This window comes from Salmo salar, chromosome ssa29 (assembly GCF_905237065.1).
Source record: "Salmo salar chromosome ssa29, Ssal_v3.1, whole genome shotgun sequence".
Classification (NCBI taxonomy): domain Eukaryota; kingdom Metazoa; phylum Chordata; class Actinopteri; order Salmoniformes; family Salmonidae; genus Salmo; species Salmo salar.
This window is the reverse complement of record NC_059470.1, coordinates 20,038,056-20,064,316: the sequence shown is the minus strand read 5'-3', so window position 1 is coordinate 20,064,316 and position 26,261 is coordinate 20,038,056. Positions and strand designations below refer to the sequence as shown.

General features: G+C 44.0%; 1 protein-coding gene across 1 annotated transcript; it reads left to right on the top strand.

The window, feature by feature from the left end:
• Positions 1-11,595: 11,595 nt before the first annotated feature.
• bloc1s5 (biogenesis of lysosomal organelles complex-1, subunit 5, muted) lies at positions 11,596-14,736 on the top strand. Its single transcript, XM_014181052.2, has 5 exons — positions 11,596-11,901; positions 12,435-12,517; positions 12,627-12,756; positions 13,045-13,103; positions 13,346-14,736. The coding sequence occupies exons 1-5, from the start codon at positions 11,883-11,885 to the stop codon at positions 13,517-13,519; spliced, it is 465 nt and encodes a 154-aa protein (XP_014036527.1). The 5' UTR covers positions 11,596-11,882; the 3' UTR covers positions 13,520-14,736.
• Positions 14,737-26,261: the final 11,525 nt, after the last annotated feature.

Below are 26,261 nucleotides of genomic sequence, written 5' to 3'. Positions count from 1 at the left end.
TGGGGGGGCAAACACTAATCTTGTCACAAGTTCTATATATGTTTTAGTCTTTCTTTTCTCTGGGTTGCAAGTACAGCCATGCCATGGAGGGCAGAAGGAGCCCAGGTGTGTGGCGAGGAGTTTACGAGACGCACTCACTCACTTCATCAGTCAGAGAGGGGCGGCTGATTCAGCCTAGGTGCTAAAGTACATGTGTGCATCCCGGGGCAATGGGATCACACCTAAACTCAGGCACGGATGGCAGACTGCTCCAGAATTAGCCTGCCTCGCTCGCCCTCTCTCTCCCCCAACCTGCCTCAGCTGCACACACACTTCCTGGCTGCCGCGTTCTGATTTCCTGGGTGTGTGTGTGTGTGTGTGTGTGTGTGTTTTCATGCGCTCGTTCAAGAGGTTGTGGATTTGGCTTGGGGGCAAGGGGTGAGAGGGACATGGTGAGTTCGAGGGGGATGGGAGGAGTGCATACCGTGCAAGAAGCAAGGAAGATAGCAAACTTCCTTGTCTGGATAAGTTCAAATAATGGGCCTCTCAGTTCTCTTGTGTGGATTTGACCTGCGCTCTGTTCTAAAGCTGCGAATGTCTTGATCTTTTTTATATAGACCCCTGCTTTAAGGAGTCACTGGGGTAGAGGTGCAATAACATACACATTATTAGAGATTTCTTGTTTATATATTACCAATATGGAAGTGGTTCTCCATACATTTTGCTGGGGAATTGTCTCCTCCAGGACATTTTATCAGCTGCACTCTGGCCTTGTGGCATATTCACTGGTGACAGAGGCCATTCTGTGCCCTCATATTCTATTCTGAAGAATGTGTCGCAAATTAGGTATACATTTTCTCTCCTACTCAATGCACCCTTGCCTCTCTACCCCACAGGTCTATGCCACTTAACTTTAGAATGCCCTCCTGCCTTAATGGTTTTTGATAGGATGTCTTCGGGGGAGGGAGCTCACTTCTCTGTGAGAAGTGATACCAAAAGTAATTGCGTCTGAAGCCCCCTTGACAAGGGCTGTACTTTTGAAATGGCACTGCCCAGGGAAGCGAGGGAAATAAGCGTAGAGAATGGCGATGGTAGTGAGCCTCAGATGCATTCCTGGGTGGAGAGAGGGCATGAGGGGGTCAATGCCATCAGCAATACCCTATAATGACCACCCTTGGAACAAAAACAACACCTTCATTACCATTTCTCCTCGGCTCATCTGCATATGCATCAACTGGCTGTGCATTTATAATTTCCGCCTTATTACAATGCAGGTTTTAATTCGGGGTGACTAATTTATTTAAACCTGGAGTGAAATTATCCCCCTCTTCCAGCACTGTTTCCCTCCTTATCTTGTCACATTTCCCTAATGCAAAAAACCACTTCTGATTCATATTTAGAAGAACAACTCAAGCAAGGTTTGATATGATTAACTGTAATTATGTGTTACCTAACTGACCTGCTTACCTTTGGTGCAGTAGTATAAATACATATGCATGAAGGAGGGGTTTACAGGAATAGTGTGTTTATCTTCCATTTTATATCAAAGTTTGCATTTCCACTTTTTCCCGAAAGACACTTGATACAATGACAGTACCTTGGCATATTTTAACTCTGGGTTGACTGTATCATTTAAGCCAAACCAATAGACAGTTCCCAATGTCCACCTCACTGAGCATGGCGATAATGCATAGTCTGGACACAAAGGGAGCCAGCCGTAATGGCGCTAATGGATTAACCTTGACAGGACATGATTATGAACCAGAAGTGCACCTTTTACTCATGCCTGGTTGTTTCCCCTGCCTGTGTATATGTATGAGAGAGTGTGTGTGTGTGTGTGTATATATGAGAGAGTGTGTGTGGGCTTCACCGCTCACTGGTTTGATTCTGGACTGGGGGCATGAAGCTGCAGTCTGGCATAGGGGACGCCCGCTCGCTCACCCTACCGCACCACTCACTGCTCACTTCTCTCTCTCTCTCTCTCTCTCTCTCTCTCTCTCTCGCTCTCTGTCTCTCTCTCTCTCTCTCTCTCTCTCTCTCTCCCCTCCCCTTCTCACACACACACACACACACATGACCTTCCACAGCAGGACTGGCCCAGGACCAAGAGGGGGGTGATGATGGGGGGGGGTCATGGAGAGAGTGGCAGCTGGGATCTCAGTCTTACCCCTCAGTGAGCCTGCTCTGAGTATTAGTTAAAGTACAGCTATGTAAGTCACTGATATGAAGGGTTAGTTCAAGTACAGCTATGTAAGTCACTGATATGAAGGGTTAGTTAAAGTACAGCTATGTAAGTCACTGATATGAAGGGTTAGTTCAAGTACAGCTATGTAAGTCACTGATATGAAGGGTTAGTTCAAGTACAGCTATGTAAGTCACTGATATGAAGGGTTAGTTCAAGTACAGCTATGTAAGTCACTGATATGAAGGGTTAAAGTACAGCTATGTAAGTCACTGATATGAAGGGTTAGTTCAAGTACAGCTATGTAAGTCACTGATATGAAGGGTTAGTTCAAGTACAGCTATGTAAGTCACTAATATGAAGGGTTAGTTAAAGTACAGCTATGTAAGTCACTGATATGAAGGGTTAGTTAAAGTACAGCTATGTAAGTCACTGATATGAAAGGTTAGACCATATTTTGGGCATCCTCTCTTATGCAAATGTGTCAATGTGATATTTTGTGGATTATTGGAAAACGGTGATGTTTTGTTGGTCCAGAAATATACTGTAGTTCCTAGGCTGCTTCTAAAGGCCAGTTCCTGGGTGTACTAGTTAGTGTTAGTGGTTAGTGTGAGGGGCCGTTGCATTGCATGGAATCATTCTGCTGAACATGCTTAGACCAGAAACAGGCATAATCTGGGTCCCTCAGTGTGTTAGCTAGCGTGTAGTCAACATGCAAAATGTGCTGTGTGTCAAACAGCCATGGATAAAGGAAACACAAATGATTGCTCAAAGGTTGCAACTGACAAATTTGCCAAATTACACTGAGTGAGTCTATTTAAGTGAGCATGTGCTGTGAAATTGATTATGCTCCTCTGTGGAATAGCCTACAGTATGGTGCATTCCTCACTTAGGACTGTCTTGAACTCTTAGCATGGAAGGGTACTGTCCCTGAGTCTCAATCAGAGATTAGTTCATGTTGTCACCCCCGGCAACAACCCCAGGGGGCATACAGAACAGGACCAGGGGACACCAAGAGGTACGATGTCCTGCAGATGTGTCTGTCTTGGAAAAATGACAGGGCATGTTACAGCCATCCACCATCCTGGTTCAAATGGCCTGCAGTCAACCACTCATTGCCCAGCCCAGACTCTGCTGAAGGAGTCACTGCTAGGGATGTTGGGGGTAGGTTACTGAGAGAGCTCCTCAGTCAAGCTATATTTAACTGCACATGATACACAGCTGATCGCTGGCTCCTTTGAAAAACATACATGGTCGAGGCCTGCGTGAAATTGACATTTGCAACCCGGGGACGGCGCGCATGAGACAGGACAAAGCCAGAGTTTTGTTCCTCGTCCGAGGAGGGAGGGGGGGGGGGGTCCGAGCGTCAACAAAGCCCATGTCTTATCTCGTGTTTCCCCCACACTTACGGTAATGCTCGTTACACGCTGGCTTTTCACCACACCGACTCATCGACACTAACCGCTTTGAACTGTGCGCCAGAGGCCCTAGAAGCCCAAAGGGCAGCAGCAGACTGGTGCGCTTTCAAAGATGCTGTTGATGGGCTGGATGGAGGATGGCGGAGGTTATACAGGCGTACAACGCTATGGAAATGATGGTATCATAATGGGCCCAATGTGCTCCTCCAGCCCCCCCATCCACCGCCGCTCACCACCCTCCCCAGTCGTCCCTGCAGGCACGAAGACTTTGCCTTCGTAACGGCCCTTGCGGACTTCCCTTGTGACTTTCACAGCTGTCATGCTGTGCTCTGCGACCATTCTTTCAAGCTTAAGATCCGTGGTGGGTGCTTTTTCTGTGAGCATGTGATGGCCCGGCTATACACACACAAGTGAATGATTCCTGTGCCTCCTGTGTTAATGGGGTGTGTTATTTGCCATAATGTCATTTCACAGGGGGTTACGGCACTGCAAAGGCAATTATATGGATCTTTAGCAAGGCAGGTGTACTAGGCGCCTAGTCTTGAATGGATTTGGTATCATGTGGAGAAGACTATAGACGGGTTGGTTGTTTTGCACAGGGGTATTCAACCAGGGCTCCACAGCCCTATACTGCAGGGGGTCCGCAAAAATATATGAAAAATAAAATACAATTGCTGATTTTCTTTTAAATATCGCTAGCCTTGATAGAATAAACAGATGTTGGATTACATAACCTACAGTAGAAAAGAGGATAATATATCATTTCTAATGATGTCAACTTTATTTCTCAACTCTTAATATTGAGCAAATTACACTCACTGGAGTGTCTGGCATAGGCTTTGAAAAAGCAACAGCGAATAGGCTATCAGTACGGCAAATGCTAATGGCTGATGGTAAGTTTTCTTGGCTTGGCCAACACATGGCTAACCAGTTAAACAACTGCACTTAGCGAAAATGTGTTTGGAATTTCCTTTCTAGCTAATAGGCTATGTTAGAGTTTACACTTCCTCTTCCAATTATAATGTGGGCATGTCAAAATAATGAAAAAACGATCTACCAAATCTATTCATTTTAAAATGTTGATTACGTTTCCATTATCATTCACCTGATTTTTCGCTAATGTATGATGGGGGTCCCTGGGTCACCGGTTTGCCTGGGTGGGGGGGCCCTGGGCAAGAAAAAGTTGAAAACCCTTGGTTTTTGAACAAAACCGAAACGTGCGCAACTATGCAGCAAAACAGACAGGGTTGGCTCAGATGGTTGACAACATGTAAACCCTATTTTGTCTCAATTAGCACTTGTTGTCTTTCAAATACATTATTTAAGTTGTAGCTAGCAAATTGTTGCCGTATTAGCATTGACATGAATTAAGTCAAAACACCTCAAAACAAGACATGGTATCAAAAACAAGATAAAACTAGCTGAAACGAGCCACCTACGATTCCCCACATGGCAGTTTCTTGTCATTGTTGCTAGCTATCTGACCACTCAGAATCATAACAAAGCACGGCTTCCGGCCCCATCAATGCACATGAATAATTTTCGTGATGTTGTCAGAAAAGCCACCATCAATTTCATGATGCACAGTTGATGCTGTATACTATGTATTGTTATACTTGACAGTATAGTTAATGTGGATAATTCCATAGCCTCATGCCGAGTGACTCATCAAAACACCCTGGGACTATGTGGGAACCCAAATGCATTCTTCCCAGTTGAAAAGTGTGGATTTGCCATCAGTTTGTTGTTGTGCTTTTTTTGGTGACACAGTGTGATAGGCCCTCGAACCCTCCGTTACCCTAGTAATATCTCCCTTTCACTCCCTTTCATAAAAATTGTCAGCTGAGGATGGCTGAAGTTTAGTCAAAGACAGTTGGAGATCACCTCCAGGGACACACAGAGAGGGATGAGGGAGAGATGTTAGCGAAGCGCCTCGTGCCTCGTAGCCCCCCGATCTGCTCAGTGACACCCAGCCAGCAGGATGAATGACTGGAGCTGCTACTCCCATGCCTCCCTTGGGAGAAACCTGGCCTGCGTCCATCCTCACACACATACACACCCGCAATCAAATTGATATCCACACACACACATTTGTTTGCACCACATGCATAAGGATACACTCCCACCGGGGCACAAACACATACACATACACATACATACACAAACACACACGCGTCAAAGGAGGCCTGAGCGCTATCACTGCTCTTTGTCTCCCACTGTCATTGCTGAAGGGCTACTGCATGTAAGCTACAAGACAACATCTTGTAGAAGCGTAGATCTGGACAACCACAGAGCTTCTCCTGACCTGAGGGCTCCCGTCCTTCCTTCCTACCACACAGACCTCCGAATCTGAGGGGAGAGAGGGAAGAGGGCAGGCAAGAAAGTGAAAGAGAGCAACAACTCTCGGAGATGTGGGACGCACGGACGACAGCCTTTCCCTCAAGGAGGCCGCCGTCATCTGCCTTGGCGGACACCAGCGCTAAACTCCTGTCAGGTCCCATCTTACGTCCCCCTGTCCCCCGCCTCTCTCTCTGGCAGGACGCGCCTCTCAGAAGGGGGTCACGTCACACACAGGGACGGCAGTCACTTGTCCCCCTCTCAGGGGTGTACTGTACTGCCCTGTCCAAAGACGACCCGCTGCGGCCATTAGGGTGGCAATGTGCCCGCTAGGATTTGGACGCAGTAGTGGAGAGCTCGCTTTCAAGCGCCGAAACTTCCACTGATAGATTTAAAGCTGGTAGAGACATTTTGCTGCCAGGTTTTGTCTTGTGCTTCCATCTATTTACATTTTGGGTAATGTGTCCCACACATTATTTATGGTCTTCTTTATTTAATGTAAAGTACATGAGTACTGTAATTTAACATTACTATTATTGTAATATTTTTTCTCATACAGTTGAATTCTGAAATGTTTCACTAAATATTCTGTACTTTAACTTGTAATTTGTTTGCTTCTGTAAAACTATCATCTCACTTCTATTTTCCCCACATTCAAATGTGCCTACTGTGTATAGCACAAGCAAATCAATATTAATCTAATGTAACTCATTTCAAGACCTACATTTGATTAAAATAAAATATCAAATATCAAATATCTCAACAAAAAATCTGTTTAGATGTAAAAAATAATACAAAAATAAACATTTTGATAAGATCTTTTTAAATGTCTGTTTTTCTGCCACTCTCTTAGAATGAGGACATGGGGGAACGGCTTGTTGGAAATGTATTTTTCCACAAACACAGTGCATCTCTCCCAGGTGACTGCTTAACACATGCAGTAATTGTAAACTTGCCCCTGGCACTGTATCTGTGAGTCTGTGTGTGTATGTGCGTGTGAATGATCGCCCTGTGCGTGAGGGTGTGTGTGCGTGCACAGTTGCATGCATATGTACTGTATGTGTGTGTGTGTTTTGGCATGTACATCTGCTTGGGTTTTTGTGTGTGTAAATATAAAGTGTGTATGTGTGTGTTATGTGTCTATGCATGCATTGGGTTACGGTATGTTCCTCCACAGCTCCACACAGGAGGCCTGACTTCTGTTTTTCCCTACACACTTCTGTTTTTGTTTATTGTTTTTTTCTGTCTTCTCAGGACAGGAAGCAAAAATGAATTAATAACATTTTATAGGGGCCAAATCTTTTCAGCATTTCCAGTCTTGTGAGCTAATTTGACAGCTCATGGGGTGATGCGGATTCCACTTCAGAGAGACAGGTACCCTAGGGCTAGCCAGCTGGATTGTGGATGCTTACAGATTTGGCTCTCGCTTCCTGCTGGGTGTCATCTGTCTCCTTGGTCTCGCGGTGGATAATTTTTTGTCCTCCTGACATCATGTGCCTGAGCAGTTTGTGCCTGGCAGGGCTTGTCTGTCCAGGTTGGCCATCAAACCCAGCCAGCATGCATCTAATCTGACGAGGCACCACTCCAAACACAGCCGCCCCCGAGCGCCCCCTCTGTCCCACGTCGAAAATCACGGCCCCACAAAAAACTTCTCAACCGTCAAGACCGGCCCCCGCTCCTCCGCCAACATGGTAAAGGGGTAGAAGGAGAAGTGTTGGGGGGGGGGGTATTCCGCCAGGGGACTTATTTCGCTCACGCAAAGAAAATGTCCCTACTTTCTCTCCCGTGGCTGTCACTTTGATTGCCGTCGTGGTGTGGGAGGGTCTGCCTCAACAGGTTTGGGCCTCTCCCTGCCTGTTGCCGGCAGTTGACTTGGACACCACGGCACTCGGATGAGGCAATCCTTTGGTTGGATTATAGTTGCGGTGGACGGCCCCGTGGGAGAAGTGACAGCGCAGCGGCCCGCTAATCCTGGGGACAGCCCCAAACCGGGGCCCGCTGAGAACACTAATCGTAAACGACACAATCGTTCCACTCCAAGGAGGGGCAGTTTACAAATCGCAAGACGCGGCTGACAAGGTTGCATGGCGGAAAAAAAAGAATTTCCCAAAAAGCACATGATGACTACATATGTTGATTTTCAGGCTGTGAGCTACGTGGCTGCCGCTGCTTCATGTTGCTTGTTGCTGCCTTCCTCCGCTCGGCCCCTTGCTTTCTTGGCCCCGGGAGAACATGACAGCAGGGCAGCGTCATACTCCGCCATGCCTCCTGAGGTGCCACTATTACCGGGGCTCCAGTTATTTCCCGGGGCCTCTCTCGTTCTCTGACATGGTGGAGGTGGGCAGCTCAGGAGTAGCCTCCAGGATGCAACGAGTGGCACCAGGACCACTGACCTGAGCAGTGTGAGCTGGCTGACTGGCTGAGAGAGAGAGGGGAAGAGGGGGGCAGGTGGGTGTGTGGCAGGAGGGGCCCCTGCCCAGGGGCCCAGGCAGTGAGTAATCCCACCCATCCGACCCCCTCCACCGGCACCTGTTCAGAGCCACAGTCACTGGCACTTAGCGTGCTGTGAACGCCAAGCACCATGGTCCCTCTGGCCTTCTCCAAGGGCCCAGAGATCATGACCAGAGCCAGAGAGAGGAGGAGGAGAGAGAGTGAGGGACAGAGAGCAATGTAATGCAAAATAATTATACCCATTGGGTAATGTGAGCAGCACCGTCGTTAGGGGCTGTGTGGAGAAGAAGAAAAAAAGGAGCTGTGTTTTCTAAGCCGTCACCACGCTAACAGGCCTGATGGGTATGTTTTGTAAACCACTCATCCAGACCTCCCACAGAACACTCACCGTTTGTCTAAGGACTCAATGCTCCAGGACCTCAGCCACGTTACTGCAGTCTGAGCAAGGGAAGAGCACGGCTGTGGTTTATGAGAACAAAATTATGGGAGCCAAATTAACATTCTATGGAGGGAAATTACAATTGTAGCTAATTGAATAAATTGCACATTACAAAATGTATTGCTAAATATTTATCCACATTTAAAATTGTAGGATTGTCTCATAAAACCTGTTTCACATTGTGAAAATATTTAGCATTTTTCACAACATATTAATGAAGATTTAACGTTTTATTTATTTTATAAATATTGCAGGAAACATTGTGTTACAACATTTTTATTTGACTATCTTTATTATTTGACTTTCTTGAACAACTATTTGAATCACCCCACTTTGTGTTATTTACCCTTGAAAAGTCTTGCTGTTTCAGAACAGAAGTGTGCAGCGAAGAGACCACCACTGTCACTGAATTCACGTAATAGTAGACCTGTGAGAGAGATGTGATATGGCTCATACAAGGGACAATCACTTACAAACCTTACTGGAACACAATCCTGGCAGATAATAGTGGACAAATACAGTGTCATTTCTTGAATTTGATGTATAGCATTTACTTTTACTTTCTACTTTTACTCAAGTATGACAATTTAGTACTTTTTCCACCACTCAGTGGAGATACAGTAAAATCACGTAATGAGGTGCATTCAGTTTCACAATCGTGCACTTTTTTGTGGCTTTGGTTCAGTTCACAAATGTCTTTAGTTGTGATTCAAGTGTGTTAATTCACTGTCAACTACAGAACAGAAAACATTTTCATCCTTTTACATAAAGTCAATCAAAACAGAATGTACAGTTATTGGTGGAAGTACTTTTGAAATAAAAAAAATATGTATAATTCAACAACTGTAAATTATGTTTGCTTTATTTCTTCTCTAATGAGCAAATTGGCAGTGACTATTCATTTTTGATTGAATATCATGGCTCTTAACATGTAATTACATTTTCATCATAACTATAATTATGTTATACTCTTAAATTCTGTTACTGTACTACATTGTATCTACATTACAATACATTACAGCATATTACGCATATGTTACTGTACTACATTGTATCTACATTACAATACATTACAGCATATTATGCATACTTCAAATGAAACAAATTAATTAAATAGAGGAATAAGTATTTTTAGAGTATAACAAAACATTTGATTCATCATTTGTGAAATGCTGTGCAGTTAATCAAAATATTATTTGGCTGCACAGCTGCACATGTACATTATAAACACAACAAGGGAATAGGTTATGTCATTGCCATACTGTGTAAGTGCTGTTTTGTCCAACTTTCATGTTGTATCTGACCTTGTTTGTATGCAATCGATTTTAAAGCACCCCTACTTATTTTCACAAACGTCAAAGATTTCTAATGCACTCTTTGTCGATGGACCCTGCAGCACTCTGCGATGGCAGTTGATCAGTTGGCACAAGAACAGCTCATGACTGCAATCTCTTTAATAGACGGCGATCAAAATCAATGATGCAGATAACAACTATTTATCTAAATCATGTGGTCAGGACGAGAATTAGCTCATGTCTGAAGACTTTCTTTTAAGTGGAAGTGACATTTCTGAGTAATAGCAGGCACTTATTTTAAAACAAATGTTTGAGGTCTGAACATGCAAAACTAGCCCCAAACAACCCCCTTTATTAACGCATTCTAATATGTTTATGTTCTTAATGTGCTCTTGCCAGGAGTACTTGTCTCTAAACAGGCCTACACTGAGAGGAGGTAATATATTTGCATTTCAATTGTTAAACGTCATGAACTTTCTATCTGAAAATAATTTACTAAACAGGGTCTCATTAACCAGACTGGTTATTATAAGAGTGGGCATTGTTTCCACCTAGTGGCAAATTAAGGCAGCACACTTTTTGTAAAAAACTGAAGTATTACTCTATTACCCAGAAGAAATAGCCTACTAAGTGATCTCAAACTTCTGTTTATATTATATCTGCATGACTTTTGAAGAACAAGCCCACTACATAATCTAGGCTAATTGGACATGTGTACATATTCATTATCTTTGGTCAGTCTTGGGAGGATACAGTGGCCCATAATATTATAGTACTTAGTTTACTGGTTGACTGGACGATGCACAAAACCAAGGGGTTGGGAGGTGTAGTAGATAATCTGTCTTTTAAAGTCCACAATTTATATTCACATATCTACTATTTCCTGCTATGACCGACACTGCACACACAGCATAATGTTTACATTCTAAATCCATGTGACAGCCACACACAATAAGGTATTACTTGATGAAATCCCTCAAAATGATGGCCAATCCCTATAATTACTACTGTCATCAGCTAGAATGGGGTGGCGTTATGTGTGTATTTTACGGATTATCTCTCTTTGCTAACATACACTTCAATTCATTGAACTGTATGCAGAAAATTCCCTTATAAAGCCACACCATAGCGCAAGACTGACATCTGCAGTCCTGACTCATATGCAAGACCTCTATCCTCCATCATTATCATTGCATTGCCCTGGAATAAATTACAATTCATCAATGACAAAAAAGCAATTTAAACGCCTCATCTCACACACACACACACACACACACACACACACACACACAGAGGGAGGAGAGAGAGCGATCATAAACCATTGGTGATGGAAATTTGCTGCCAAATATGTAGGCTACACCTACAGTTTATACATGCATTATAGTGATGACTGATGATGATTCTGTACTGTACCTACTGTACAGGTACCTCAGAATTTACCTCATGTAAGTGTGGCCCCCGTTTTGGGAGGTTTGGTTTGAGCCAAGACCTCGTACCCGGAAGTAGTTCGAGAATTTGTATCAGCTGACTTTAAATCAGCTGACAATAGTTACAGTTTTGGTTTTTGCTAGAATATATTTAAGCTACGTTTAACAGCCGCTGGAGCTAAATATTTGCAAATTCACATATGATAAATTGCATGTAAATATCTACCTCGTCGAAAATAGGCTGAAAGCTAGTTTAGCAAGCTCATTCAATCCTAACCAACTGCTAAACAAAGCATTTCACGTGTTGTCGAGGTTTAAAGTAACTATTTGATTTTTGTGTATTAACGCGTAACTATGGACAAGATAGCCAAAGGTGAGTTCATTATCGTGTTACAGTTATTATTCATTGCAGAAAACTCGCTAGCTAGCCTGCACAACTCGGGAGAGTCATGTGTTGTAGTATTAACGCATACAATTTGCAGCCTCTAGCCTGGTCCCAGATCTGTTTAGGCAGTATCACCTGGGGTGTAATCCATTACTCAGAACAGTTGCAAAACGTTCTATTTGCAACGAAAACTAGCGTTTCTATTGGACAAATGCAGGTAAGTCCCGCCCTATTTGCTGAACCTGGCCAATAGAAACGCTAGTTTTCAGAAGTATATCTTTTCCTTATCTAGATTTCCTTTACCCCCAGTCAATTCAGGCCTAAATTGACATCAGGTTAATATGAATTCAGATAATTTTACTGTAAATTATTCATATGTGAAAATATTTCATTATTTTCTCTGGGGACACAAATTGAATTAACCCCAGTGTTGACTGCAAGCCCTAGAATTAAGTTTCAATATATATGACATTAGCAATTGCTCAACATGACAAGATTTGATGGTTTGTGTCTCCCATTAGATGTTGGTGATATTCAGTCCAGGCTAATAGACCATAGGCCTGTCGTACAAGGGGAGATCCGCTACTTTGTGAGAGAATTTGAGGTAAATATTCAGCTTGGAAAGATGCACCGTAACATAATGGGGCATACAATGTGATTTGATTAATTGTAATTTGATATTTGTTAACACATACTTCTTTGTGATTTTGAAGGAGAAACGTGGATTCAGAGAGAGCCGTTTGCTGGACAACCTGAACAAAATGGTAGTGGAGACCAACGAGCAGATGTTGCCCAAGTGTTCAGAACACATGCATCAACACCTCTTTGAGGCTCTCACCCGACGTAAGCCTCTCTTCCTTACCTAGACGGCGTGTATTTCAATTGCTAGCAACTGCAGTTGTCATATGGCGTGATTTGAGTTGTTGTATTGTTTTATTTAATTTTATTAGGGTCACCATTAGCTAACGCAATGATGACAGCTAGTCTTCCTGGGGTCCGACACATAACGAAAAATACGTATTACATTCATGTGTCACAGAATTTCAACTGCATTGTATTATTTCAGTGTGTCTTACTGTTAAGGCCAGAAAGTCATTGAATGTAACATTTGTACATTGTGTTTTCCTACAGTGGAGGCTGCGAATCACATGTCACAGAGGATCCAGCAGAGGGCGCTAGATGCACAGCAGGTAATGATGCATGCTCTCCTCAAATGAATTACCAATGTTATTTAACCATTGACAGTCATTTACATTCAGGCAATGATTGTGACAACAAACCGGAGTCGTGGTCATTTGGCACTAAACAGGAGAATTTGAGTACCACTAAATCTCTCCAACAAGTGTGTTTTCATTTTGCTTCATTGTTTTGTTTAGTTTGAAAATGTTTGGTGTCGAGCCTAACCCAGATCCTTGTGTGTTGTGCACCTCAGAGCACCCAGCTGCAGGTGACCATAGACAGACGGAAGGAAGACTGGGATGAGTTTCTGAAGGAGCAGCAGCGTCTGAAGGAGGAGGTGGACGAGGAGCACGCCAAGGCTGTCGGACGCCTCAGCGTCATGTACAGCGAGATGAAGAAGGATCTGGCCAAGTTCTCCCGCTTCTGATCCGCTGTGTGTACGTCCACGTGTGTCTATACCACAGGAGGTTGGTGGCACCTTAATTGGGGCGGACGGGCTCGTAGTAATGGCTGGAGCGGTATAGGTGGAATGGTATCAAATACATGTTTGATGCCATTACATTAGCTCCGTTCCAGCCATTATTATGAGCTGTCCTCCCCTCAGCAGCCTCCTGTGGTCTGTATGCTTGTGTGAAATGAAGGTATTGCCTTTCGTTGATGCGGTACATTGTCATTGGCACTAACAGAGGATTTCAGAGCACTAGTGCTGCACAAAAGTCCACATTTTCCAGATCACCAATAACAAAGTGTGATTAACAACGTGGCATTTTCACAGCCCATCAAAATCAACATTTTCTGTCCTAAGCACATGGAATATGTAAACTTATGGAAAATGCCATTTTTAAACTAGCAATAACATGATTTTTCCTTGGCTGTGAAGCTTTTAACATCTTGAGATTTTTTATGGAATCATACTTTGAGGTGTGGATAGATGTGTTTGCCTTTAGCTGAATAAGAAAATAAACTGGGATTTGGCACTGAGGTGAGATATTTAAAGCTACGTGCGAGTGAAAATGTTTCATGTCAGAAGCGCTACTCAAAGCTGGGTTGTCAAAGCTGGGTCAACATCTCAAACTCTACTCACTAAGCAGTTTCCCCAACTCGGCATCCCTCACCAACTCTTCAGAATAGAGTACAGTCAACCTCTGACATCAAGTACAACAATCAACCTCTCAAAAGACATGAATCAAAAATGGCTTCACTGAAGCCAGCTCAATTTGTCAATTGCTGACATTATTTAGTGGTGTTTCCCCAGGCCTGTTATGTACCCTTGTTAAATAGAGAGGTAGCGACTTCTAGCGCTTTGTGAAGTTTTATTTGTCTTATGTACAGAATACACATTGTACACATCGTCCAATGAATGCTTACTTGCAGGTTCCTACTCGACAATGCAAGTGTTGTGTTTAGAGAAAGTATTTTCACTGGACAATGGCAGGCTGTTTATACTGACGGATGGACAGACACCCTGACACATTCCTGAACTGCTGGGAACAGGATATATCTCTGTTGGAAAGTGACAGAATAAGTATTTAAAATGGCTCTGATCAACACAGAATGGACCCCTTACTCAAGACTCCATTGCTGTGTGGGGGGACGCTGACCTCATCAATCAGTATAAGTCAAATAAAGCATTGCTAAACTCGGCGTGGCTCAAGTGTGGATTCTTTCTCTCGACACGAATGTATACTACGTAGTTCAGCAATGTCTTTTGACACATCTGTTAGACTGGCTCAAACAGCTAGGTATCCCATTTCAGGGAAGGCACAGTCTTTTCCACTTCGCTCGCGCTGACCTGCAATTGCGCTGCTGCTGTCTGGTTGCACTGGGTCGCCCTCTGTGAGTGACTGTCGTTAGGGCGGGCGCCCTGGCTGTTGTGTCATCAGAGATCAGCGAGAGCACGCCCGTGCCAGCAGATGTTGTGCAGCCAAGGGAGAACACTCACTCCCCTCCCCAGCCCTGACTGGGCCCAGTTGGCCAAACCCAGACAGCCCATCACCACTTAATGAGGAGTGACAATCCGGAAACGCAGCCCACCTCCACCAACAAGGCATCTTTCATCTGGCCCTGTTTATTTTTTCGGTTTAGATCGAGAGCGGGAGAAAAAAAACTGCCCGGATATATTCCGAAAGGTCAACAATGTCAGTGTTAGCTATTCAAGAGAATGTACTCTAAGACCTTCGCCCCTATTAAGTCCTCTGGTGTTGTGAGAAGCTGGTGCACCCTTAACTTTAGTTTGGAGGATGTTTCACTGTACCAAGCAGACGTCCACTCAGGTCAATGACCTTTGAGACAGGGATCGAGGTGATGATGGACATTGAACTCAATGGAAAGCCCCCTGGCCTTTGGCGGTTCGTACAGGATGTGCCCCCGGAGCGTGCGCTTCCCGTCTCAGCCTTCCCCGATAGACTCGCTGTTCCGGGAAGATGAGTGCGGAGCAAGTCGGGCACCGGCTGACACCAGCGTTATCGCCCCTCCGGCCCACCGCCGCGTACCTCAGGAACCAAGGCTTGTTTTTCGTCTCCTCTGTCTATCGGAGCCATTGTGTTCTTCCTGTTATGGAAAAAGCGCGGCGATCCCAGTCGAGGAGCTGGCTGCAGTTCCCTGCCAACATAAATCGTCAGGGAAAAAGCACCCGGAGACCGGCAGTCCTGACGGGGGGACTATGGAGAAACATTGAAATGGCATGGATGGTGTGTGTTTCAGGATGAGTCTGGAGTGGAATGGAAAGATATTCCCTCACCTCTGAAATCACAGTCTGTGCTTTCTTATTGAATATACCTAATATAACCCATGTGTATGAGGATAGTCTCTCGGCTCACTGCTTTTATCACCTCCACTCCTCTCTGAAGTGGAGATCAAAGAGGTGAGTGCTATAGCTGTTTCAGTCTGCAGCCCGCTCTACTTGTCCCCGACTCGCAGTGTTCTCACACATTCAGGACCAATAAACCCTCACTGGACTGCTGCTTCTGAAAGCCTGACAGGGGCCTTTGGCAGTACCCCATGTGCACTTTTCAACTTAGTCAATGAGGGCTGAAAAGGGAAACAATTTTAAGTCAGCGATGGAACAATGTGAAGTGGAGGGCATTCATTTACAGAAGCATTCATTACAACAGCCCCTGAGATTTAGCCTCCATACACCCACTCCCCTGCATTGTATCACATAATAGGCCTTTCACTCAATTACTGTGGGGTCCAAATGAAAATGGCAATGAACAATTGGGTGTGCTTCCCAGTTAATAACCTAGTATTACAACACCACAGGAAGCCGGTGGATGGGTCCTGTGTGGACGCTGAAGTAGGTGGTAATATGAATTCTTTGGCAGTGGCAAATGTTCACCCTGAGAATTGCTAAGTGGGGAAAATAAGCTTATAAGAACTGCAGTATAATGAATTATGACATTTAAAAAAATCAGAGGGGAAGCATGGTTATCCTCATACACTGCCAGTTTCTAAAATGAGAACGAGGTGGCATATAAAAGCAATTAGAAAGGGATTCAAATGGAATTCCTTCAACAAATAAGTTCAAAATAAGTTTTTTGCCATGTACTGTACCACCAAGGTCAAATCATTTCTGAGGCACGTGGGTGTTTTTGGTCTGTTTGGGCACAGCCTCGCGCTACTAGTGTCTGCCAAGTCCAAGAAACCCAGATAAGGGCCAGCAACAACAAACACCTTCCTCAGTCAATCATGGCCAGAACAATGGTCAGAAAGGACGCAGGGAATGGCTTGTCAACACAGGCTGGCCTCAACAGGGAACCTGCCGCTTGTTGTCGTCTAGAAGTTGTGGAATGTCTGGATCCTTTGCCAACTACATACCTCTACAGTTTATTTTTTATTTTATATACCAGGTACTATTTACAAATAATGACTATTTGAAAGGTTTCCGTCACTCCCAACGTCTAACCAATGTTGGTTCCACATATTTTTGTCTGGCAGGCTATCAGGTCATCTCCCATGGCCGAAAATGTTCCTGGTATTCCTCTTTTACACCCTACTCTGTGTCATTTGGAATGACGACAGGAAGGGGGGAAGAACTGTTATGATTCCTCTATCTCCCTGTAAGTTAATTGATAAGAGGTTATCTGTGTGCTTTCAGGGGACAGTGGAGACCTATGGTTGTTATCAGACGGTGTTCTTAGACTTCTGCTCATTGTTGGCCAACAGGTAATGGATAAGGTTTTAATGAGCACAGTAACAGTGATGTCTACAAGCTACAGTCACAACAGAGAGGAATGTGAAGTGTTAATTATGAGATATTTGAGAATGCCTCTCAATCAAAGCTTTGCCAAACATTGTTAGACCACGATAGCCTTAGTCATATAAAGATAACCCTGTCAATGAACACAAGTGTGGCCTGAAAAGGAACAACCTTTTTTAACAAGGGGCAAAACAGACCACAGTATCTAACTCCTGCTTTAATCCCTCCAGAGCAGGTAGTAGCTGAGTGAACAACAATTCAGTACGCCAATACATTCAATTAGGGAATGAAGGGATAAGCTGAATCTCTTTACCTTACTTTACCTAAACTCAGTGCCAGCTTGTGGTACGCTGAATTTACATCCTCCCTTGAAAATGTTTCCCATTTTGACGTTGTGAAATAAAGGAAATGATTTAATGAAATCTATCGGTAAACGATCATGGGAAAACCATTCCTCAACCCTTTTTTCAGTTATTTATTGCTCGTTGTTGGCATATTGATGATTTCATGAAATAATTCAGCGAACAGAGATGTAATAGCTGGACACGATATAAAGGATGATTCAGGAGCCACGGTCCAGTCAGCCTTTTTCAAGATGAGTGAAGTAGCAGGGACGGCAGGAAAACTCCATGATAACCTACCCTCTCTCGGTTCCTCTCTGTGGTCAAATTTGATCCCACGAATCATCTGTGGATGACAGAGTGCTGTATTGCTCTCAACTCCTCAACATGAACCTCTTCAAATGTAGGAGGGATCTCTTTTTTCCCAGGCACACACCATACATTATACTGGGAATGGTTCCCAGTCGGCCTTTTCATTTTGGTTATGAATTATAAGATAATAACTGGTCAAGCTCAGGCCCATGAATAGATTTTTTTCTACCCTTATATTGGAACCAGTCCCTCCAGGTGAACCATCATTGAGTAGCCCTTTCCTTTAAACAGAAGGCTCTGGCATTCTAAAGCACATCTCATATCCAACCTGAAACAAGCCCTGAAACCCAATAAATCAATCAATTGCATTTTATAAGATGGTGTGTTACCCATTCAGGAAATAGAGGATTCCTGCTGCTGCTTAGCCACCGTGTATCATGTTGAGTATGCGACTGACAGCACAATGAGTGTGTGTGTGTGCGCTGTGTGTGTGTTTACAATGAAAGTGTATGCGTGCAATTGTGCATGCATGTCTGTGTGTGGCATAGCTCCAGACAACAGAACCCTGTGTCTGAGTCAGTCTCCCATCCTCGCTGCTCTGGCCAGGGCCAGTGTCTTGGCAGAGGAATGTAAGGGAGTGGGCTTTTCCAATAAAGGCAACTCTCTTTCAGGTCCCTGTGACAGCCTGCGCTTTAGTTTTCATCCTCTCCCTCTCTGAACCCAAGTGGGCCGCTTCATCTCAGGCCGATCCTCAGCCCCTAATGACTTTACCTTGAGGTACAGAGGCCTGGAGCTAAAAGCAGCATGACTCATGTCCTGCCTGGCCATGTTAACTGCGCGACGCGCTGCTATCATGTCATTCGGCCCTGTAGTCATTGGACTCAACAGAGCGCTCTGGCCTCTGTCTCTGACCAACCGGCATCATAATGTCAGAACGTTGTTGTTGTTGTGGAGTCACTTCGGAATAGTTGCTTCTTGACATGAACACAATTTAAGCAGGGGATGAAGAACTTTCAGTGATACATTGCTTGTTCAATTCAGCTTTTTGTATTTGTCATCCATTCTAACTATGTGTTAGCCTGCACTTTGTATGATGTAGCATTTTGAAAACACACAAAAAAGCATTACATCAATATATGTCATTTTAACCTGTCAAATATCGGACCCTGGCAGCATTTGCCTTGTTTTCCAGGTTCGATTTTGTCTATAAATCTAAACTTACACTCAATACGATATACCCTGTTGTATTGTTGAGGGCTTACAAGCCTGTCAGCAGCAGTTGTGTGGGGCTGCAGCCGGCAGCATGGCTGAGTCCTTTAGCAGGAGCACAGAGAGGGAGGTGGAGAGACGGCTGACCCTGGACCACATCAAAGGAGCCAGTGAGTAGTAGCCCTGAGCAGAGCCTCCCTCCCAGCACCTGTTCCTGCCCTGCCGGCCAAGTCAAACACATTATCCCACCAGCCTCGCCGCTTAATGGCTTCTGTGGGGACCGCGCGAGTGGAGGGCCATCCAGGGCTGCCTGAACGCATGGTACCCAGGTACAGGACATACACAATACACACATTCTTATAACACGCACACACAGAGGGTTGCAAACACACATACAGTACACAACACACTTACACTCTCTCACGTACACTAACATGCATGGTCACACGCATACACGCACCTGGTCTCAGCCTAAAAGGAAAGCCCTCGCTTTCCTATTCTGTTGCGCAGTGCTCTGGGGAGGAGAGTGTGGTTATGCTTGGACTGGGATCAATATTGAGCAGAGAACAAATCATCCTAAGAAAAACGGTAAACATCTGTTTTGAGACTTGGCCACCTCTCGTTGGCAATGTCAGGCTTACTTCAACAAGGCTGGGCCCTTTTTTCCATGAGCAAGTGACAACATCTGCAATTTCTTTTTAAAAGGAAAATAAAAACAAACCTTGACGCAATGTAAGGCTTGCTTAAATGTCTTGCAGTATGTCTAAACAGAATCAAGGGGGGGGGCGATTTAGTCGTTTCTCTGGCTGGCAGGTGAACGTCAGTGGTCATCATGACATTTACAGCACTCTGCCTATGATATATTGACTGCTGGAAGATGCCCTGAGACAGGACCATTTAGGTACAAGACCTTGTATCAGCTGCATGATTTGTACTCTGACAATGATATTTTGATAACCAGACCACACGCATTCAAATAAAAGTTGCTTCTTTTAAATAAAGTTGAGGTCCTCCATGCCTCATGTATCTTATTATTATTATGGCCTCTGTCTAAAAGCGGACCTTATGACACAGGTGGACACTTACCCTGTTACCATGAGGTACTGGTTCAAGCCCTGTCCTGACTTTTGTCTCAATGGCCACAATAACATTGAATGTTTATCTCACCAAACAGCATATGCCCCATCTGGCTGGGTTGCCATGATGGCCGGCTCCCTGCTGCGGCACCTATGGGCAGCGGTGTGGTGATAGACTTTGCAGCTTGGCCACTCTGCTCGCTCAATCTCAGCATCCAGCCACAGGGGAGCCTGAGATCTGGCAACCACCAGAGTTCCTGCAGGTCTGTACTGGCCCCGACGCTCCTGATGGCTTTTCCAGCAGGAAGACGGGGCTTAATGTTTTTTTGGGGGGAGTGGGGGGGACTATTGGCCGGTCAGCGTCTGTGAGAGGCAGCCCCGGCAGAGGGTCCTGTCACCAGGGCTCAGAATGCGCCTCATATGACTTGTTGAACAAGGAGCCGCGTCCATATTTCTTACAGATGTGGTGAGACATGGCAAGGCAGCAAGTGAAGGCTCATGGAATCAGCCAGGAGAGCTTGTTCTGTTCTGTTGCTTCCCCTCAGCAGTTAACAGGTGACCAAACCCTGTTACCACGGTTATAGCTGCAGAATGTTCCCACTGGGCACACACCGTTTGAATCAATGTTGTTTCCATGTCATTTCAATGAACTTACGTTGAACCAATGGGGAATAGACGTTGAATTAACGTCTGTGCCCAGTGGGTTGTGATTACGCCAGGTCATCAAGTTGTAGTTTTCACTACAACAACTACAATTGATCATATAAGATGTAAAAACAACAGTGGCTGTCCTGAGTTGTCTGCATGTAGATTATTCTATATTGTAATCCCCTGACTGCAGGTCCCTCAACTGTCCTGTACACAACCTGCAGAATGCCATGTCCACCGGTGGAGTCACTGACCCGTTAACCCGACCCAACTACGAGGTTGGAAAAACTGATAATTTCAACAGATACCTCAGGAGACCTAAATTTGGATTAGCCATTGAGCAGAGGTAGAACATAAAAACACTGTGATACAATGGCCATCGCCATGGAGACCGACCTCAGCCGTGTGTGTCCATCCATCCCAGATTTCCAGATGAAAGGCTCGGCTGCATGGGATTTTTCCGTAACCGTTCTGTTGGTGTGGGAGGCCTTTTCCCATGGAAGGTGGCTGGTGTAGCGGCTAGCCTGTGAATGACATCCGTTCCTCTCGATTGATCGCTTCCTGTATCCCCAAACGCCATGTGAAATAGGCGGATATGATCGCTTCTTCATATTCCCAGAAAACATATGTAGGCTTACTATTGTATAACTTCCTCAGTGATTTGCTTTATGTTCAAGTAATCCTCAAGAAGCTGTGCTGCGGGTTGAAATATATAAAACGACTTAAGTATTGTACCTTCCTAACCAATTTGTTCAATGTAGTCCTGGTGTGGATTGAAAATCGGAATTATTGCAATATAATCAGGAAACAACTGTAACTGTTGAAGATGATCCTGACCTTATTTCAGTGTTGTGTAAGGCTTAGCCCAGGAAAAAAAATGATATGCTAGTATTTTTTTTTCTTACGTTTCCAAAACCCAGTTACTGATTTTGATTTAATATGGCCTGCTGTTCTCGTTGTGCATGTTGAATCTGAAACATTCTAAATATAGACTGGAACTTGAGAGTGAAACTCTAAAATGTAATCCACAGCTGTGAAGTAAGATATCTACTGGGTTATATAATGGGATCTTAAGCACTTACAAATTCATAACAATTGGAATTCGTAACATATCATACGAATTGCAAAATTGCAGGATGTACTGTAACGTATCATATGAAATGGATGACGTTGTGCACAATTTTCGTAGGCCCGTTTTGGCTCGTGAGCGCTACTTTCAAAACTACTGGCTGAAATTATACCAAAATGCTGCTGCATCACTTTAACCTGGTTGTTTTGATCAAGATATAAATTCTAAGGTATGGTTTAGCAATTGTGGATGGTGGGAACATATCACAAAATAGCTAAAAGAGATGCAGAATATTCTACTTTCTTTCAACTACACTTAACAAAAATATAAAAAGTCAATGGGTCTGAATACTTTCCGAATGCACCGTATACTGAACAAAAATAGAACCCAACATGGGACCAACATTTTACATGTTTCATGAGCTGAAATAAAAGATCCTACAAATGTTCCATATGCACAAAAAGCTTATTTCTATAAAACAAAATCACAAATTTGTTTACATCCCTGTTAGTGAGCATTTCTCATTTGCCAAGATAATCCATCCACCTGACAGGTGTGGCATATCAAGAAGCTGATTAAACAGCATGATCATTACACAGGTGCACCTTGTGCTGGGGACAATAAAAGGCCACTCTAAAATGTGCAATTTTGGCACGCAACACAATGCCACAGACGTCTCAAGTTTTGAGGGAGAGTGCAATTGGCATGCTGACTGCAGGAATATCCACCAGAGCTGTTGACAGAGAATTCTCTACCATAAGCTGCCTCCAATGTTGTGTATGGCGTCGTGTGGGTGAACAGTGTGCTGATGTCAACGTTGTGAACAGAGTACCCCATGGTGACGGTGGGGTTAAGGTATGGACAGGCATAAGCTACGAACAACGAACACAATTGCATTTTATTGATGACAATTTGAATGCACAGAGATACCGTGACGAGATCGTGAGGCCCATTGTTGTGTGATTCATCCGCCGCCATCACCTCATGTTTCAGCGAGATAATGCACGGCCCGTGTCGCAAGGATCTGTACACAATTCCTGACAGCTGAAAAGGTCCCAGTACTTCAATGGCCTGCATACTCACCAGACATGTCACCCAGTGAGCATGTTTGGGATGCTCTGTACAACAGCGTGTTCCGTTCCCGCCAATATCCAGCAACTTTGTACAGCCGTTGAAAAGGAGTGGAACAACATTCCACCAGCCACAATCAACAGCCTGATCAACAGCCTGATCAAATCTGGTCACACCAGATACTGAATGGTTTTCTGATCCACGCCCCTACATTTATTTTAAGGTATCTATCTGTATTCCCAGTCATGAAATCCATAGACTAGGGCCTAATGAATTTACTTGAATTGACTGATTTCCTTATATGAACCGTAACTCAGTAAAATCTTTGAAATTGTTGCATTAATATTTTTGTTCGGTATAACTGAGTAGGCCTTTTTTTGTTTGACTTATATTCTTCAACCTTGGTAGACAGAAATCTGACTGTGCCATTCATTTGCTACTCACTCTCCTCCTCTATTTCAGTCTCCCACTCTCTCGCTCTACCACCTGCCGACTTCTGCACTCTCGAGCACTAACTTCAGGCAATTAAGAAAATAAACAGCACGTCCTAGGGTCCCTGTGGACCATTCATCTACTTTTGCTATTACAGCACATATAGTTGGCCTGGCAAGCTTCTGATTGTCAACAATGGGTAACCAGTAGACACTGGAACTATGTGGCCTCCGTTGTGAGAGGCATGCGTAAATGTGTCAGCTACAATTTAGTCACATTTACCCTCCGTATGGCATGTGGAGATGAAGCTGTTGGGATTAATTGTGAAATGTGGATACTGGTGACCATGGTAACAACAGAACACCCATGGTAGATTTGGCTCTAGATGTTATTTATCATGTGTGGAAGTCAAAGAAAATATCTCATATTATTTTGCGCCTCCTGTTAGCTGTAAAGGCAGAGGTTTCAATGAGCAGGGAGGGATTGGAGTTTGATAGGATGGCGAGAGCTCTAAGCTAGTGTGTATATCGAGACCTCTTCTTGGTGGTGATGGTGTGTGTGTGGGGGGGGGGTGTCACTCAGCCCTGTCATTTTGTTAGATCTTGCTCTCTGTTTGCACATCAACAAAGTTGTTCACCACCAAGCATTTTATGAAGCTGTTCTCTCTGAACGGGAGGGATGCTTGGGTTTGAGGGCAGAGGTTGAAGTTCAACTCTAGTCAACCTTGAGGCCAACGTAGCATCATGCATCTCTGTGGGGAGAGTCTGTTACATTGCTGCCCCATAAATGGACCCAGTCCATGTGGAATATTGGAATTTTAAGGGTCGCCCTGAGAATGGCAGGTCACAGTCAATCCCTTGACACAGGTCACCTCCAACCAGTGACCCCCAGTTTAACCAAACCCAGAACACTTTCTAAACATGTCCTCCAGTAACATGTCTGAAAGCAGACCCTGGCACTGGTATAAATATTTTTTCACACTGTAGACCAGTGGTTCCTAAACATTTTTGGAGCTGTGATCCATCTAAAGCTTAAGGACTTTTCTTGTGACCTTCCTCCATGAAAACAAGACCAATGTTTCTGACCAGGAACGAGTCGGAATCTGCTACCAAAAAGTCACTAGCAATGGTGAACCGCCAATGGATATACAGCACACCAGCGTCTTAATAGAGACAAATATAAAACATGACAAAATACAGTATCTGTAACCTGGTTACAATAGCCAACTCTTCTCATTGTCATGCCATACGACATGGCTAAAGCACAAACAGCACTGAACATCTAGGATAGAGTATGTGCATCTGTTGTCTAGCTAAGAAACCAACCCAGGGGCCTGCACTGCTGCACTGTGAGTTGATGAAGTCTTTCTGTGACAGGGTGGAAATAGTTTGTCCAGCCAAAGACTTGTCAGTCCTGGGAGGCAGCGCACTAAATACCTTGGGAATGGAGCTCAGATTTATAGCTCTGTAACCATTGCACAGCACTACAGCCCCCAAGGGAAGGACCATATAGCCTAAGCAATAAAGTGGATTCATTAATAGGTCTAAATGTTCTCACTCTCAGGCATCATTTCCAGTGGTGATGAAGAGGTAGGCAACCTTTACTCATATCTGACCATCAGTTTGGAAGACCAACTGGCTATTACTCATCACAACCGAGTATGATCCAACACCTCCATCTTAGATGTTTTATTTTGTGGAAAGCAAGCCGTAATGGTATATTCTCTCTGCCACAAATCCCTTTCCACAACATTAAGAATATTGTTCTTTTTTCACTGATTTCTTCAAGGATTTATGAAACTTGCACACCAAGTGGCCAAGCTTGTTCCAGGAGCAGGACAGAGCTAGGTGTGAGGGAAAGTTGTGCTGGCTGCCAAGGAGTTGCAGTCGACCGGAACATGCCAAAGACCATTTGAAAGTGACTAATTTGGTTTTTCTAAAGACCTGTTGGAGGTGAAATATGTGTCCCCTAATCTAGGCTACTGACAGCTGTCATGCTGAGGTTTCTATACATTTAATGGGACGACTTTGGATATTGTTGGCAGGGTTATTTGAAAACTATTGTACTGTATTTCATGAGCAAAAACAATAGTTCTCACAAACAGAGTCCAATTCAAAGAGCTCTCACAATGGAAAACTATACAAAACAATAAATCTTATAGACATCCCGTTGTCTGAAAGACCTCAACTGTAATTTTGCAGGATCAAATGTAATTCTAACATTCTGAAGTAGGATGAAAGGGAGAACTTTGAAAGAACAACCTATTTTTTACAAGTGACCTAGTTTAACAAACCAACATGTACCTCTAGTTTGAATTATATCCATAGAACATCTATGTAGAAGGCGTATACCAAGTCACAAAAAAATTACCGATGTGACTAGGGAAACAAATGTGTTCCATTTCCTCAAAATGGTATTCCATTGTTCTATGTATCGAAATGGCTCAGGAGAGGAAGGCCTCTCATTTCATTTCCTGTTCTCACGTATAAATAATCCTCCTCAGAATGATTTTCGCTTGCTTCCCATGACCGTATTAATAAATATAGCATGGCACAGACAGTGTAAAACAGTACCTGGGACAATTCTGTGAAATATTGTAATACTTGGGAGTTTGGAAAAATTAGAACTTATCATTTACACTAAGTGTACAAAACATGGAAAGAGCAGGTGTTCCTAACCTGCTCTTTCCATGACAGACTGACCAGGTGAAAGCTATAATCCCTTATTGATGTCACCTGTTAAATCCACTTCAATCAGTGTAGATGAAGGTGAGACGACGGTTAAAGAAGGATTTTTAAGCCTTAAGACATGGA

Bases quoted from the DNA above. Each gene is read 5' to 3' on its own strand.
- bloc1s5 (XM_014181052.2), top strand. The intron at 12,518-12,626 runs GTAAATATTCAG...GTGATTTTGAAG, and splicing joins ACTTTGTGAGAGAATTTGAG to GAGAAACGTGGATTCAGAGA. The intron at 13,104-13,345 runs GTAATGATGCAT...TGTGCACCTCAG, and splicing joins GGGCGCTAGATGCACAGCAG to AGCACCCAGCTGCAGGTGAC.